The sequence below is a fragment of the Schistocerca gregaria genome, chromosome 4 (assembly GCF_023897955.1).
Source record: "Schistocerca gregaria isolate iqSchGreg1 chromosome 4, iqSchGreg1.2, whole genome shotgun sequence".
Lineage (NCBI taxonomy): Eukaryota > Metazoa > Arthropoda > Insecta > Orthoptera > Acrididae > Schistocerca > Schistocerca gregaria.
The window spans coordinates 201301818-201319547 of NC_064923.1; the positions used below are offsets into that span (position 1 = coordinate 201301818).

At 40.4% G+C, this 17730-nt stretch overlaps 1 protein-coding gene across 1 annotated transcript in view; it reads left to right on the plus strand.

The window, feature by feature from the left end:
- Positions 1-9398: 9398 nt before the first annotated feature.
- LOC126267654 (odorant receptor 83a-like) overlaps positions 9399-17730 on the plus strand; it is a 177450-nt gene continuing 169118 nt past the window's right edge. The window contains exon 1 of the mRNA XM_049972954.1: positions 9399-9512. Coding sequence (XP_049828911.1) covers positions 9399-9512 — 114 coding nt within the window. The remainder of the gene's footprint in view (positions 9513-17730) is intronic.

The window sequence follows — 17730 nt, forward strand, 5'->3', positions numbered from 1 at the left end:
GAGACGTGGATTGAGAGCAGTATTTTGGCCCACCCTCAATATACGTGATATTTTGTGCCCTGTTAGACAAGATAGCTCAGTGTGTGCCCGGTGTGTATGACCTCCCTTGCAAGTGTGGCAGCATCTATATAGGCCAGACAATTTGCACAGTGGTGGATCATAGAAGCACAAGAGACACATTAAACAAAGGGAGCTCGGCAAGTCAGCCATAGCTGAGCACTGCCTCGAAAATCGACAACATGAAATACAGTTTGAGTGCAGAAGATTCTTGTCTCATGTGTCAACATCCTGCAGACTACACTGGAAAAGATTTGAAAGCTGAAAGTTTAAGATGGAATGTCAGGTGACAACAGAGATTACTGACAAAACATCAAAAAGTTATTCCAGGTGTGTTGGGCAAAATGTCAGGCAGAACAGACCTCATTTTAGGGCGTGATTTTAGGAAATTATAAGCCCAGTGATTTAGATGACCTTGAGTCCATGTGTAACTCCAGTGTGTCTAGGCTGCAAACAGGTTGGTTGGGGGCACTGACCTGGCCGCCTCCTAGTCCACAAACAGACATCAATGCACCCAGGCAGAACCACCTTTCATCAGAAAACACAACAGATGTCCTCTCTGTGCTCCAATGAGCTCTCACTCGACATCACTCTAGTTGCAAAACGACGGTTTCAGTGGAATGCGCAATACAGGGCGTCAGACTTGGAGCTATTCTTGAAGTAACTGATTGTGAAGCGCATGCTGGATGCTGGAAAAGTCTCGCTGTCAGTGTGTTAATTAATATAGTTTGTATGCAAGTGTGTGTAGTGATATAACAACTGGACACCAAAATGGAGACAGATAGATGGACACTAACTGAAAAAAGCCACCTGTACTGTCGCAAGCCACAACCTGAAAAGGTTCGAAAACCAATTCATGGAATAAAACATAATTATTCAAAATAGTGACTGGTTGCAGTTTTGTATAACTTATTTACATTCAATATACCATCACGGTTCTAAAATATCTGTAATGGATAAGCATAATTAGTAACTGATTTTTAACAGTTCGTTGTGTCTCTGGTGCCAACTGCTGCTCAGATTGCTGCTGCAGACACAATACAGTGCACCACAGTCATACACCAAGCAAGATAGTATTCTCTCTCTCAGTAGTGCCACATGGCCATGCAGAGCCTCAATCCTCTTGTGAGTGTATTTTCTTGTGACCATCGCTGTCAGCAATCGTGTACAGTGGCTACATTCCTGCCAAGTCTTTCTACAATACCATGGAAGGAAAATCCAGTGTCTCACAGCCCTATTACAGGGCCTCATTCAAACTTACTGAGCTGTTGATAATGGTGTTTCTGTTGTCTAAAAGGCATCCTTGTCCTACATCAATTCATTGCATCCAGTCTCAAAGATAACAAACACTCACAATAGTTAAAGTACATATTTAAAGCAAACCTGATTGTCTTTCATCTGACAAACATTTGCCTCATATGCTAAGGCTCTTAGGTAACATTTGGCATGGAAAAAATAGCAACTACTAAAATGTAAGTATTGTCTGCACAGTACCTCAATTTAATTTCTCTCTGTCTGACAGGTAGGGGTCCCTTCACTCTTGGTGTCTCTTTATCTTAGTTTTAAAGTTCACCACACGATACTCTTTATACAAATTTTCTTTTACCTACATGTTTGTTGTACAAAAGCACATCTCTGTCAGTGTAAAATCTTTGGTACCAACATTCCCACATTCATTTACTTTTCTTGGGATCATTTAGATCCACAATGATGTACTTAAAATTCTTCCAAGCTAACACATAAAGCTCACTTTATTATTAAAAATTCCACAAGGTATACAAAGCAAGGGCTGAAATTGTCACTTCATCCTTTGAAGACTCGATGGATTTTATGATGAGAAACCTGCTAGGGTATTTCAGATAATTGTTTTCTTTCCTCTGGTGTCACTCATTTTATAAAACATTTATATTGTAATATATATCCAGGTGATTTAACTTTTGACATTAGTGGAACATGGTTACACAAATACAATCTAATTTTCATGTCTGATACTCATGTTATTTGCGTAGCGCCATTTATCTGTTTAAACCTGATGAAACAATCTCATTTTATTGATCTTGTATCTGCACTAGAAATGAATTAGTTTCTTACTAGATGACAATGTTATCTGTGCTTGTTATGCTTGTGTTAGCACACAATACTTCAGACTGTTGCGCTGCACATGAGCACTTTTTTCCGTTATCTTCCCTCAAAAAGTGTGACATGCCTGTCATGCTGAGCATGTGTACGGTGCGAAAATTACACCTCTTTGTCCAAGTTATATTGTCACACAAGTGTTGCTCTCCTTGGCTTGTGATAGAAACATATGGGAAAGAGAAGTATTTCACCAATAGAAACTTATGAATATGGACAGAGGGAACAATAGAACTGGTGCTCCTGGCAGAGAAGGAAGAAAGGGAAGTAAAAATAGATTTGTTAAGATGGAAGAAAGAAAGAAGATAGCCCCAAAAGACAGAATCCCTTACCTATAAATTTCTTATGTGTTACCTCTACTGGTGATAATCCAGTGGTCATATGGAGGGGGGATTCTGGTGTAATTTTTGCCCATGCAGTATTGGTCAGAGCAAAATGTTCTACATCATCAGCCAATCTCTTTCATAACTCTCACACAGATTGGATTATAGATATATTTTGATGTGGTTACATGTCGTACCCCTTCCCATGCTAAAAACCCTTTAAAACTGTGGCTGGTAAGCTGAGATCCATTGTCAGTTAAGTCTCTTAGGTTTTCCTGTATCTGTAAAGTAGTTGTTTAGACAATCAACTACTGTGGTTGTATTAGTTTACTTGGAGGGATAAAGCTTTACATATTTCAACCAACACTCCACAAGCACAAAAAATAAGTCCCACTCCCTCTATTCTTACGTAGTTGTCAAAAAAGGTTGGCTGCCATAAGGTCATGTAACCGTTTGGATACTGCTTGTAATTTATACCACTATTGTTTTCTTTAACCGTCTGATGTATGGGACAAATCTATAATAGTTTAATTATTTTTCGACTAAGGTTCTTAAAATAATAAAATTTATTTGTATGTTTTATGCATTTATGTATTCCAAAAGTCTGTAACAACTGTGTATGAACCATATTAATCCATCCTCAGCACACCGAGTTATGCATAATTTCCAAGATGGAGTGTGTAAAAGTGGTTCCTAAAATGAACCATCATTTATTATTGTCCATGAATGTTGGTCTGATGGCACCAGGTAACCTTGCTTATGCTGTCGAAATTTATCACTAAAGCAGTCATCTTTTATTCCTTGCTTGAGCTTAAGAGTCAAATTGTGCACCTTTTTATTGGTTTAGCTAATACCCAAGGAATTAATTGTATCACCTCAGGGCCATTAGTACATTCCACATTGTTCATATCCAATAGTAGTCTGGATAATGCAATGGGACCATAGTTCTCCAACACTTTTATATAGTTAATCTGTAGTGGAAATTGCTATAAAAATAAAACTTATCTCATCAAGTGATCATGCAGTAGTCTGCTCTCCATGAGAAAGGCTAATATTTGATGGTCAGCATATATACTTTATAATTATGAGGGTTGTACAATAAGTAATTCCCCAAATTTTTTTTCTCAGAAAATATTTATTGTTAAGAGTCAGAATTTGGTGGGCAATATACATCAACATGTCGTGTCCATATCTTGTTTTTCTTTGAAGTCTCCATCACGTTCTATGGCTGTATGCCAATGTTGTGGAAGAGCATGTATTCCCTGCTGGTAAAGGCTCTTCTTCTGTAGGCATAGCCATGTTTTCACTGCATGACTGACACACTCGTCATCTTCAAAGCACAGCACATATAGCCTTGGCATTTGAGGCAAATGTATATGTTCGGATGCTGTCTCCTTACAGCAATATGCCACCACTCTCACGTAACTATCCCAACAGCCTAGTTCAAAAGCAGATGTCTCAGGCCATCACATCCAATCCTGGTATTGCTGATACCACCAAAAAACAACTTTGGAGCACATGACTTGTCACTTAGTATTATCCTGGTCTTGAATGTATCAATCAGCAACTTCAACACGGCCATGACTTCCTAAAATCATGCCCGGAAATGAGATACATTCTAACCCAAGATTTTGCCCACCACACCTAGAATAGCTTTTCACACCCTCCCAATCTCCACAGTATCCTCGTCAGACCCTATGCTCCTTTTGCACCCATCTCCATAACAAATGACTTCTACCCTTGTGACTTGCCCTATGCACATCCCTACCACCACCTAGTTCAGCCCTGTAACTGGCAAAACATATACTATCAAAGGGAGAGCCACCCGTGAAACGGTACATCATATACCAGCTGTTCAGCCATTTACATCAGCATGACTGCCACCCAGCTGTCAGTCAGGATGAATGGGCATAGGCAGATGGTGTAAGCAGGGAATGTGTACAACATGACAGTCAAGACCTCAGTGCCTGTTTCATGACATGCGTCATCTGAATTCTTCTCTCAGACACCAGTTTCTCAGAACTCTGCAGGTGGGAACCAGCACTAAAACATGTCCTTGGTTCTTGCCATCTGCCTGGCTTTAATTTATGTTAATTCCTCCCAGCTTGGCATTTATTCACAGTCACTACTCCTTTCTTACTCCATTTTAGTTTTCTACATCTTTCACTTTTTGACTTGCCTGTTTCTCGTCATCCCCCGTCCCACCTCTGTTATGTACAATGCATTTAGCTTTCCACTCCTATTAACTCATGTATGATGTTTTAGTAGTAATCTCTATCTTGCATATTACTCTGTCTTCCACCTTTAAGCTCTCAAGTCTTCAAATCTTCATCTGGTGCAGTCCCCAACAATCATTCTTTTCTTCTCACTCCGTCCAGTAAGTCTCCCCTGTTTCAGCATTGATGTCTAAACTGTATCCCTTTCCCTAGACCTCTCCAGTCCTTTTCCTTCACCCCTCTGCCTTCCCCTTCAACTCTTCTGCCAGAAGAAGGAGCCACTGGCTCTGAAAGCTTGCAAAAGTTAAATCCTTTCGTGTGTGCCCCCCTGCCGCCGCTTGGTGAGTAGATCTTTTTATCTGTCCATTTACACTATATAACCATGAAAATAATCAGTTTTTGATAATAAATATCAGATGTGAAGAATTCTTGGAAGACTTGTAAGGGGTGATTTTGAGGTAGTGGTGGTGGATAAAGTTGGGATCATAATTGGAACTGTTCAAAGCAGGGTTGAATGTCAGGTTTCCTGTTGGAAAGTTTCTTTTATTGGTTTGCAAAATGATACTTCCAGTTCATATTACATGTTAAATAATTCACAGTAATTCAGGAGGGGAGAGGACCTTAGATTAGAACTTGAGATACTCCACTGTTGAGCTGGTTCTTGTATTTGAGTTATCATTCCTGTGGGAGGCAGTTGTGAAGGCTGAGGGATGTTAAGAAGGTTGGCCTAGCTCGCTTTATAGGACAGGTGTGTTGGTTTATAGTGTGCTAGAGAGCTGGAGAGGTAGATTAGGAGAATATAGGATAGCTTTTTGAGGTGAAATCTGGCATATTGTTCCAGTTTGAAGTTGATCTTGTGGATGATACCATACAAGGGAACATGAGGGGCATATAACAGCAGGATTTTGTAGAAACAGAAAAGTCTGGTGGAGTGGAAACTGGCAAATGTGGTATGTAGAGCACAGATTAGCTGGGTAAGTGCAGGGATTTCTGTATACAAAACTATAAGAAGGTTGGTGAATTGTGGGATTACATACAGAAATATGGACTTCCAGTGTTACATCCTTGAGGGTGTGGGGGGACTTGAGATGGACTGGAATTGGAGGACAAGTCTCTTGCCATTGTTTCGCTGATGAGACGATACCCTCTCTCTCTCTCTCTCTCTCTCTCTCTCTCTCTCTCTCTCTCTCTCTCTCTCTCTCTCTCTTTTATTTTTTTAAAAATTGTAAGCGGTGGTAGCGCGCACAAAAGCAAGCCATGCCGCGAGTGGCGGCAGGCCATAAAACACGCACTATCAGAATGTGACAGACAATGCATGACACAGTACAGTAATTCATTTTCAGCTTAGAGTGACATAAACACCTATAACAAAGAAAACTGCACTTATCAGATCAAAGAAAAATAAGCAATCAATTCAAAACAGACAAAGCACGTGAAAAAGGAAGGGTACTCGTATAAATACGGAGGGAGCGCCTGACGCATAGCAATGGCTGCCTGGTAAAGCTTAACTGCTAAGCTTACGACTCGAACTTACTGTAGCTGTATCGTCATTCATTCGACCTAAACTGTGTTTTGATTTAGAGATGCGGCCTAAAACTTTTCTCTCCCCTTGAATTTCAACTCTCAAATTTCAGGTGCGCCTTAGAATCGAAATTTTTTTTTTTCTTTGATTTCGAGTCTCATTTTTCAGGTGCGGATTAGATTCGAGTGTGGCTTAGATTCGAGTAAATTCGGTAGTTCTGCAAGGTTCGCAGAAGAGCTTCCATAAAGATTGGAAGGTAGGAGACGAGGTACTGGCAGAAGTAAAGATGTGAGGAGGGGGTGTTAGTCATGCTTGGGTAGCTCAGTTGGTAGACCACTTGCCCGCGAGAGGCTAAGGTCCCAAGTTCGAGTCTCAGTCCAGCACACAGTTCCAGGAAGTTTAAAAAAATTTCAATTTTCTTTCTAATTTTTTATATCATATAGTACAATTTTCTCATGAGAAATTCTCACGCTCTCATTACCACTTGCTCACCCTTGTCTTTTCTCATGATATGAATTTGCATTTTTCTACAGTTCTTGAATTTTCTGATCTTTTTCCTTGTTTGTTTTGCTATTTAATTAACCTTGACATTTATTACAAATTATTTATTGAGATTTATGTTGTAGAGTAGTATTCGTTTATCAGTTCAGTGAAGCCAATAAGAGAGTGAATGAATAAAGAAAGAACCCCATTCTAGTATGCGACCCACTTTTAAGCATATTGTAAGCATTACTAACAGAATTTCAGTAACCTTTCTTCTATGACAGTTGTGATTTATTTTGTTTTTCAATTTGTAAAAGAGAAAAGGTCACAATTTCAGTTCATTATGTATTCAGGCCATAGTTTATATAGAAAGTGTTATCAATATTAGAAAGTTTCAGTTTATGACAAGAACTATACAATCATCTCTGTTGGACAGCAGTGCTCCTTCATTTTTTAGTAATTTTCCTTCCATATCATTGAGCTTGTTGTTGTACCATGGAACAAACAAAAAAGCCTCTCTTTTGTGCTGTGTGAATTTCTTCATTGCTTTCTATGACATATTGTTGTCCAGTTGGCTATGAGGTAAATCACACATCGGAAAGAATAAAGAATATTCTGTGATCCATGATGATGCTGATGAGATTCTTTCCAGTCCTGACACATCAACATACAAAATAGCTGTTTTATGAGCATAACAATTTAAATCTCTGTTACATTAATATAAAGCAGTGTGTTGTGGTTTTGTATGTCTACTGTGATAAACTCACTCTTTGTCACATTAAATGCCATACCCTACAATCCAGCCACCTCAACCTGTTCATGTAACAGCTGCTGAACTTCATCTTTCTTATTACGACAGATTATTAAATCATCACAAAGGCCATCCTCTTGGAAGAAAGCACCTTAACAAGGCAATGTCTGTGAAGGTGAGAGGGTTTCCATGCTCTCGCGATGCAGAACACAATGCCAGTGTTAGCCTAGCTAGTGGCAGGGCCACCCATGCCATTAGGACCTCAGTGAAGGAGTCAGATGAGATGTGATTCACAATGCCCTTTTCTGCTTTCTTATATCCCGAATTCCCCCCCCCCCCCCCCCCCCTTTTTTTAAGGAGATACAGACTTTGCCATTACTAATGTATAATCTGTATATGGAAAGGACACCTCCAAACCAAATTCACAAATTGGCATTTCTGTTACACATGTGTATGATGTAATGGAAATGGGTGGCAACTGCCTGCAGCTGATATTACTTCACACATTGCACATTGTCACTCTTGTGGAACCTGTTATCAAGGCCAAGAGCATGGCATGAGTAGTGGGCTAGCTCATTGGCAACTGAAACTTGCCTCTGGAACAGTATCATCCACAGAGTGGACATTCTATCCATTTGCAACCATGATGAATTAACATGATATCTGCAGTTTACCAGAAGTCCACAAAAATGGACATGAGTACAGATGCCACAGGTCACTACTGACAGTGGATATGACCAACATAGATCCACTGGTCAGTCACCGCTTGCTTCAAGTTGGGTAACACTCAGCAATTAGGTACTGGCTGCTCCTGACACCAAGTTCTGTTTGGGTGTATGGAGCACTAGCTTTGCTAGAAGTCAACACTTTACTGTCAACACCCACCAAAATAAAAAAGAAGTACAAAAATATGTCACAATAAGATTTCCTGGCGGATTAGTACTGTGTGCCAGACTGAGACTGGAGCTCAGGACCTTTGCTTTTTGCGGACAGGTGCTCTACAAACTGTGCTACCCAAGCACGACTGACGACCCATCCTAACAGCTTTATTTCCACCAGTACCTCATCTCCTACCTTCCAAACTTCCAAGTAGCTCTCCCGCAAACCTTGCAAGACCAGCACTTCTGGAAGAAAGGATATTGCGAAGACATGGTTTAGCCACAGCCTGGGAGATGTTTCCAGAATGAAATTTTTTCTCTGCAGCAGAGTGTGTGCTGATATGAAACTTCCTGGCAGATTAAAACTGTGTGACGGACTGAGACTTGAAATTGGTGCCTTTGCCTATTGCAGTGCAAGCCTCCACAATATCCTTTCTTCCAGAAGTGCTAGTCCTGCAATGTTCACAGGAGAGCTTCTGTGAAGTCTGGAAGGCAGGAGACAAGGTTCTGGTGGAAATAAAGCCGTGAGAAAGGGTCATGAGCCATACTTGGGTAGCTCAGGTGGTAGAGCACTTGACCATGAAAGGCAAAGGTCCCAAGTTCGAGTCTCAGTGCGGCATACAGTTTTAATGTGCTAGGAAGTTTCATATCAGCACACACTTGCTGCAGAACGAAAATTTCGTTTTATGCCACTATATTTTGCAACATTGAACACCTACTCTATTATTAATGCTTCAAGGGTAACTGTGGGCACTCCCAAGATCTACACCCGCCAGCCAGCACTGACATGGAATTAACTTCGCTTAATACTGCTATAATAATCTTTCAGGAAGCCAGGCTTCCAGAGAAGGAAAATTACACATTTTTCTGGAAGGAAAAGTACGTAGCCAGTCCCAGACAACATATGGTTGCTGTTTGCAGTGACCTACTACACACAACTGACAGCACCACTGGGATCTCGGAATGCTTTATGGCTTTGCGTTTGTCAACTAGCAGCGAATCTATGACACTGATAGCTGTTGGTATGTGCCAATGATGACCTTGGCTGCTGACTTAAAGGGTCACTTTCATGAACATCTCAGTGATGTGGTGCAGGTGGTGCACTCTGGTGATCATCTGTGCATGCTAGACGATTCTAATGCTTGTGTTGTATGTATTCTGCCACCTGGTTAGACTACCTAGGCATACCTGAAGTGGTAAAGACGAATGAAAATAGTTTATGGATGGTTTAATTTTGTGCCAGGAACCAGCTGTGCATTACTAACACATACATTATTGGCAAAGCAAGACACAAGGTTTTTAGGATGCACTGAGGACCAAAACAATGGCATCAACTGGATCTTACTGAAACTAAGAGAAAAGGTCTCCTCCATTTTTCTTCATAAATGCAGTTTCCATAGTGCTGGTTCTGACACTGATCAAATGCTAATAGCAACTATACTGCCTCCTGTCCAAAACGATTAACAATGCTGAAACACGTTGCAGAATCAAATTAATCTTTGCAAAACTAAGGACCCTGTAAAAGTAGAAATATTTTGAGACAGCATATTGAAAGAAACTGGTACCTGGGATGTAAATGCACACATTACAGAAGGTGGGCACGAGGTCAAGTCACTTCTTATCATTGGATGTCACTAAATTAGGTAACATGAAAGGTAAATACAAGGATTCTTCCCTTGAGAATGCAGATGTCTTGAAACCCCTTCTTGATCTAGGCATAAGGCAACTGTCAACTGGTACTCAAATCCTTGCACCACTGTCCATAGGGACCTAAGCAAAGCAAAGGCTGTCATAGATCCAGCAGAGTAATGCAAACTAGACACGCAGAACTAAGAGTCCTGGGAACTATTCTGGAAGAGAGGATCTTGTAATGAGAACGTTGTTACTTTAAGACAACTATTGGCAAAGGGACTGGAAAGGAATCAGAATTCATAGATCTCGAGAAGGCATATGACGCAGTAATTAAGTTGACACAAACTTTGCACAGGTATCAAAAATGCCATTGGGCCCATCCTTAAGAAGAATACTTCACTCAAGGAGATCAGAGAAACAGTTATCATAAATTGTAACTAACCATTACACTACTGGGTGGAACACTATCCTAGCCTCTACTCATGTCCAGCCAACATGCATCTGATAGCAATAAGGAGCACCGTCACAGAGCTGTTGCACAGTTCTTGTGCAAGAAATGCTCTGGTAAGGATGGCATATTTTGTATCCCGCCTGGGAGGCGGCGCATGGGTAAGGAACAGGAACAGGGACAGGAAAAGGTACTAATCTCTCGGTACTGCAAATACGGTTTAAAGCACCTTTAGTAGCGGATAACATATGCAAACATATTACATAACTTGCAAGGTGGTGCGAAGTTGATGTGAAGTGTCCTGGCTGGCTGCACCTGATGAAATGGGCTGAAGCAGTCGCGGAGCTCGTAGACCTCAACAGCACCGGCTAGAGGGCGCTGTCGTCGGTGTCTCTCGTACTCCCAACCTAACAGAGTTGACCTACCTTCTGGCATCGTAGCTATCGATACCACAACATCCGCAAAGAAACTGTTAAATTATCACAGCTCCTGGTACTCTACAAACTTTTATTGCAATGTCGCACTGAGGATACTGTGTTGCAGACTGCTTGAGATGGTGTAGTGGCTAGCACACTGGACCTGCATTTGGGAGGATGTCTGTTCAAGCCCGTGTCCGGCCATCTTGATTTAGGTCTTCCTTGATTTCCCTAACTGCTTCAGGCAAATGCTGGAATGGTTCCTTTGGAAGGCCACAGCCAACTTCCTTCCCCCATCCTTCCCTAATCCGATGGGACTGTGACCAAAAACATAAAAGCACCAACTTGTGAAAAGACAATGTTTCTGTACCTAGTAACAGATGTGAAGTTAGAAATGCTATTAATAAACTAAGAAATAAAAAGTCTTGTGGTGTTGATGGTATTCCAGACAAGGTAATCATAGTTCTACCAGTGTAGATACTCACCTAACTGACATTATTACTACTTCTTTCAGGACAGGGGTGTTCCCATCAAAACTAAAACTCTCCATAATAAAGCCACTTCACAAAAAAGATAGTACAGCTGACATAAATAATTATAGGCCAGTGTCCTTATTGTCAGGTTTCTCTAAAGTAACTGAAAGCGTAATGTATAAAAGGCTAGCTGACTTCCCGAATAAAAATAAAATACTGACTAATGCTCAAAATAGGTTTAGAAAGAACAGATCCACAGAAACGCCAGTCTTCCAGTTCATGAAAATGGTTCTAAATGCCTTGGACAAGAACGAATTAAGCTGCGGAATATTCTTAGATTTATCTAAAGCGTTTGATTTAATCAGCCGTGACTCATTGCTTATGAAACTAGAATTTATGAGGTCCAGGGACTTGCCTTCAAATGGTTCAAGTGTTGTCTCTCTGATAGACAACAGAAAGTATAAATATGTCATGAAGGCAAAGAGTATCTTCCAGATTTTAAAAAAGAGAGAGAGAGAGAGAGAGAGAGAGAGAGAGAGAGAGAGAGAGAGAGAGAGAGAGAGAGAGAGAGAGAGAGAGAGAGAGAGAGACTAGTTATGGAGTGCCCCAGGGATCTGTGTTAGGCCTTCTGTTGTTCTTGGTTTACGTAATTGATTTGCCAAACCATCTGACAGTTGCAGAAATGGTGATGTTCGCTGATGACACTAGGATTTTTATAAAAGGCTACACTGAGGATGATCTACAGCAGAATGTCTCTAGGACAATAAATGAGGCAGGAAAATGGTTTAGTGATAATGCTTCGATCATAAATAAGGATAAAACAGTATTGATGAATTTCAGTTATATTAATAGTAAAGCTAGAAGAAGAGTAAAAGCTGACTTAGGGAACTATGTTATTGCACAAGCTCCATACACAAAATTCCTCAGTATATGGGTGGATGAGCACTTGAGATGGGAAAAGCAATTAGAAGTTTTGAGTAAAAAATTAAGTAAATGCTGTTATGTGCAAGAATGCTTTGGGAATGTTGCAACACTGAATCATTGCTGTGTGCCTATCATGCTTACATGAACAGTTTACTTAGATATGATGTGATCTTCTAGGGAAAACATGCTTTCAAACTTCAAAAAAGGGCTATTAGAATAATGAAAGGGGTTCCCTGCATAGTGTTACGCAGGGAATTATTTAAAGAATTTAAAATAATGGCTCTTCCTAGCTTATACATCTATGAATGTGTATGCTTTTGAAAACTCACCAGGAATTTTCAACATTAAATAATCAGGTTCATAATCATGACACAAGGAACAGGGATGATTTTCACAGACACCCAGAAAGGAGCACTCTACCAAAAAAGTGTAAACTACCAGCCCAAAATACTTTTCAGTGCATTGCCTTCTACAATAAATAAAATTAAAGAATTTCATAAATTCAAGATAGATCTTAAACCACTTTTACTAACACACAGTTTTTATAGCATTGAAGAATATCTGAATATAGAAAAGTAATATTATTTATATATACTGATATAAAATATTTGTACTTATTATTCAAGTTTGTGAAACAAATTAAAGATAAGAAACTATATTGTAATTGACTACATCCATACAATGCATATTGTTAACTGATGAATAAAGAGATTGATTGATTGTTATCAAAGGTATTTCGGTTTAAAATTTTGGTGTCTATGGAATTATTTGCTTTAACTGCTTAATAGCTTATATAGTCAATTTGTACTACTGTATTTTCATTTCAATACATTGGTCATTCATTATTTTAGCCTTGATCTTCAGGCCTGCTTCAAACTGGCTGTATTAAGTTCTAACATACGAGGGGGTACCCAAAAAAAAAAGGAATTATTTTTTAGAAGCTGTAGGCTATATTTTCCAACTGTTTACAAAACAATCATATCCCCTTAAAAATACTCTCGATTACAATTAATACATATGAGCCTCCGTTGCTTCCACTGTTCGAAACATTTTTTGTAGTGACCTTTGGAAATGGCTGGCAGCTCCCATCTCTTTTTTTCTTGTTCCTTTTTTTCTCTTCTTCTTCTTCTTCTTCATCATCATCATCATCATCATGAAAACAAGACCTGAATGAACTACGCTCTTCGCATCAAAAAAGCAAAGCAGCATTGTTTTGATGATTGATTTGAATATGACATTTTTTGAAAGAGGTGACGGCGACGCCTTCCATTGGCTTGACTACTGCTTTGTTTCTGGGTTGTAGCCGTAGCACCACAACTCATCACCACTAATGACCATTGGCAGAAAAATCTGGATCAGTTTCAAGCTGTTGTTTCAAAGCACGACATGTGTCAACTCGATGTTCCTTTTGTCAGTCAGAACCCGATGAGCAAACTTGGCAGCAACGCTTTTCATACCTAAATCTTCCTTTCAAATTCGCTGAACCGAACTCCAAGGTAACCCACTAATCTTTGACAGTTGGTCAATTGTCTGTGGACGTCTGTGAGTACAAGCTCTCGAATTTTTTTTTTTTTCAATATTTTCGTCGATTCGGGCAGTTGATAGACGTCCAGAACGAGGTTTGTCATCAATCGACATGTCGCCGCCATTTTTAAATCGAGGAAACCACATGTACACTTGAGTTTTTCCCATAAAGCCAACTTGGTAAGTTGTTTTCAACATTAAAACAGTTTCAGCAGCATGTTTACAGAGTAAAAATCAAAATTCCACAGCTGCACGTGGTTCAGTTAAAATTGCCACTATAAAAAGCGAAACAAGAACAAAACAGCGGTAGCAAAAACAATCACTGCAAATGAACGGAGCAAGCCAGGTCGCAAAGCAGGCGGCAATGGAAGGGCAAGGAGTTGCGTTATACACGCCTAGTGGCAGAAATCGAACACACTACTTCATTGAATTCTATACCTGCTTTCTTCCAAGGCTCTTTCCAATGTCACAGGAAAAAGTGTATAGTGCCAATAAAAATAGTATGGTATCATAATTCGGCAGCAATAAACATAAGGAGTGAATACAGAAATTATTGTTATTTCCAATCAAAACTTTGGCATAAGTAACGTTTAACATAAAGTTTGAAAGAATAATAACCTTAAAAACAATTCCAATAAGTCTCTCAGCATACATACGAAAATAAAATTGCAATTAAACTGCACAAAATCGATTGAAAGCAGAAAAAATCAATAGTTTATAATCATTTCCTACAACCTGAAATAACTGATACAGGTAGCTGATTCATAATACCAGACATTAGGGAATCCCAGTTTATAAACTGTTGACAAAGATGACTTTCATCAACGGAACATTTTGTGTTTGTGAAAATGTCCAAGCTGCGCAACTGTTTAGATAACACGATATATTGGGATCTCCCAAACTATGAACAGTGCAACTTGATTCACAGGTCTGAGGAAAGCGAGGACATACTAGATCCAGCAGAGTAATGCAAACTAGACAGGCAGAACTAAGTGTCCTGAGAACTATTCTGGAAGAGAGGATCTTGTAATGACAAAGTTTTTACTTTAAGACAACTATCGGCAAAGTGACTGGAAAGGAATCAGAATTGTGTGTTCATAGATCTCGAGGAGGCATATGATGCAGTGCTGCTAGAGAAACTGGAGTCCTGAGGGGGGAGTGAGATTGAAAAGACCTGTGTTAAAAGTAATTGCAACCCACGAGTACACAAGTTTGAAAGCGTGTAATCAAAAGTAGGGAATAAAATTTTATCACAGAATTTCAAAATTACGAAAGGATTGAAGCAGGAATGTTGCTTGTCTCCTACATTGTTTAATAGAGGCTTATGCATCAAGAAAGCCTCAGACTTGTGGAGCAGGAAATGTGTAGGATTCCAGATAACAAACTATCAAAGTTTGTACATCTTGTTCTTCGTAGACGATCAGGTAGTGATGGTCAGTGAAGAGGATGATACCTGCGTTATGCTACGAAAATTGTTAGAATAATATGATAGATGGGGATTCAAAGTAAATTTTCAAAAGAGTGACTACCTATGCAGTGGAGAAAAGTGGGAAACATAACAGTAAAGAACCACCACGTCCAGACACGTAAAAAAATTTAAATACTTGGGTATCATCTTATTGGAAGATGAAGCAAGTAATTGGGAAAGCAGCAATCCAGAAGCTAAACATTTTATTGTCTTCTAAGATAAGCTGGAAAGTAAAGAAAATGCTCTGTTGAAGTATTGTAGATCCATATCGGTAAAGACCTATGGATGCGAACGCTGGGAGGTTATTTGAAAAAATAACAACAGATTCAGAGTTGTAGAAATGAACTATATCAGGAGGTCGTGTAGTCTATCTAGACGAGACCGTGTAAGAAATAGAATGAGTAGGGAAATGACCCAGACTCAAGAAAGTATCACAGATAGACTAGAAGACTGACAGCTTGTCTGGACATACAATGGTAATGACAGACGGCAGATGGCCAAAAAAAGATCTTGATGTAACGTACTCCGGGAAGAAGGGAGAAGAGGAACACCGAAGGTTACCTGGTTAGATGGTATAAGGGAGGCAAAGATAAAAAGAGAAATAGTAGGATTTTGATTGTTTGGGGGAAGAGACCAAACAGTGAGGTCATTGGCCTCATCGGATTGGGGAAGGAAATCGGTCGTGCCCTTTCAAAGGAACCATCCCAGCATTTGCCTGGAGCGATTTAGGGAAAGCATGGAAAACCCAAATCAGGCTGGCCGTACGCGGGATTGAACCGTCGTCCTCCCGAACGAGAGTCCAGTGTGGAGAAACAAAAGACGAGGAAGCGCGGGAAGATAGAAACAGTTGGTGTTAGATATGTTGGATACTGCGACAGCTGTAGGAATCCCACACGAGAGAGAGAGAGAGAGAGAGAGAGAGAGAGAGAGAGAGAGAGAGGAAACTATCATCGAGACAAGGATGGATTACTTATTTAAAATTTGTATAACTGATTTATAACACAATTTCTTATGAACACTGTGCAAAGATTTCCTGCCTGCGCCGTACATTCAAGGAGATCATGCATTGAAGATGTTTTTGAAGGGTCGGAAAAGAAGACGGTGCATTATGAACAAGTGCTCGATCGTGTTGAAAGATGCAATCGCCATTCCCGAATTGCTCTTCAACAGTGCGAAGCAAAAAGGTGCGTAAAACATCAATGAAGGCCTGTGCTATGATATTGCCACGAAAAAAAAAACAAGCGGTGCAAGCCCCCTCCATGAAAAACACGACCACACCATAACATCACCGCCTTCGAATTTTACTGTTGGCACTACACACGCTGGCAGATGACATTTCCCGGGAATTCGCCATACCCATACCCTGCCATCGGATCGTCACATTGTGTATCGTGATTCGTCACTCCACAAAACGTTTTTCCACTGTTCAATCGTCCTATGTTTATGCTCCTTACACCAAGCGAGACGTCTTTTGGCATTTACCGACGTGTTGTGTGGCTTTTGAGCAGCCGCTCGAGCATGAAATCCAAGTTTTCTCACCTCCCGCCTAACTGCCATAGTACTTGCAGTGGATCCTGATTTGTAATTCCTGTGTGATGGTCTGGATAGATGTCTGCCTATTACACATTATGACCCTCTTCAACTGTCGGTGGTCTCTGACAGTCAACGGACAAGGTGTGCGCTTTTGTGCTGTACGTGTCCCTTCACGTTTCCACTTCACTATCACATCGGAAAAAGTGGACCTAGGGATGTTTAGAAGTGTGGAAATCTAGCGTACAGACGTGTGATACAAGTGACACCCAATCACTTGACCACGTTCGAAGTCCTTGAGTTCTGCGGAGTGACCCATTCTGCTCTCTCATGATGTCTAATGACTACTGAGGTCGCTGATATGGAGTACCTGGCAGCAGGTGGCAGCACAATGCACCTAATATGAAAAACGTATGTTTTTGGGGGTGCCAGGATACTTTTGATCACATAGGGTATGTATCACTTGACGAGCTTCAAAGTTCCAAGTTGTTGCGTTGTGGTCTTCTTTTCATGTACCACTCCAGGATATCATCTGCTGTGCTGGTCTCTCTCTACATGACTACCCCAACCTACATCTACTTGAGTCCTTTTTACAATACTTAAGCTTTGGTCTCCCCAAACATTTCTCTCCAATTGCTCTGGAATTGCTCCAGAGTGGCTCCAGGAACAGTCTTCTGAGCTTAAACACTTCCGCTGGCCATCAAAATCCCCAGACATGAACATTATTGAGCTTATCTGGGATGTCTTGCAACGTGCTGTTCAGAAGAAATCTCCACCCTCTCGTACCGTAACGGATTTATGGATTCATGGCATCAGTTCCGTCCAGCACTACTTCAGACATTAGGAGAGTCCATGCCACGTCGTGTTGCGGCACTTCTCCAAGCTCGCGGGGGTCCTACACGACACTAGGCAGTTGTACCAGATTCTTTGGCCCTTCAGAGTATAAAAATTA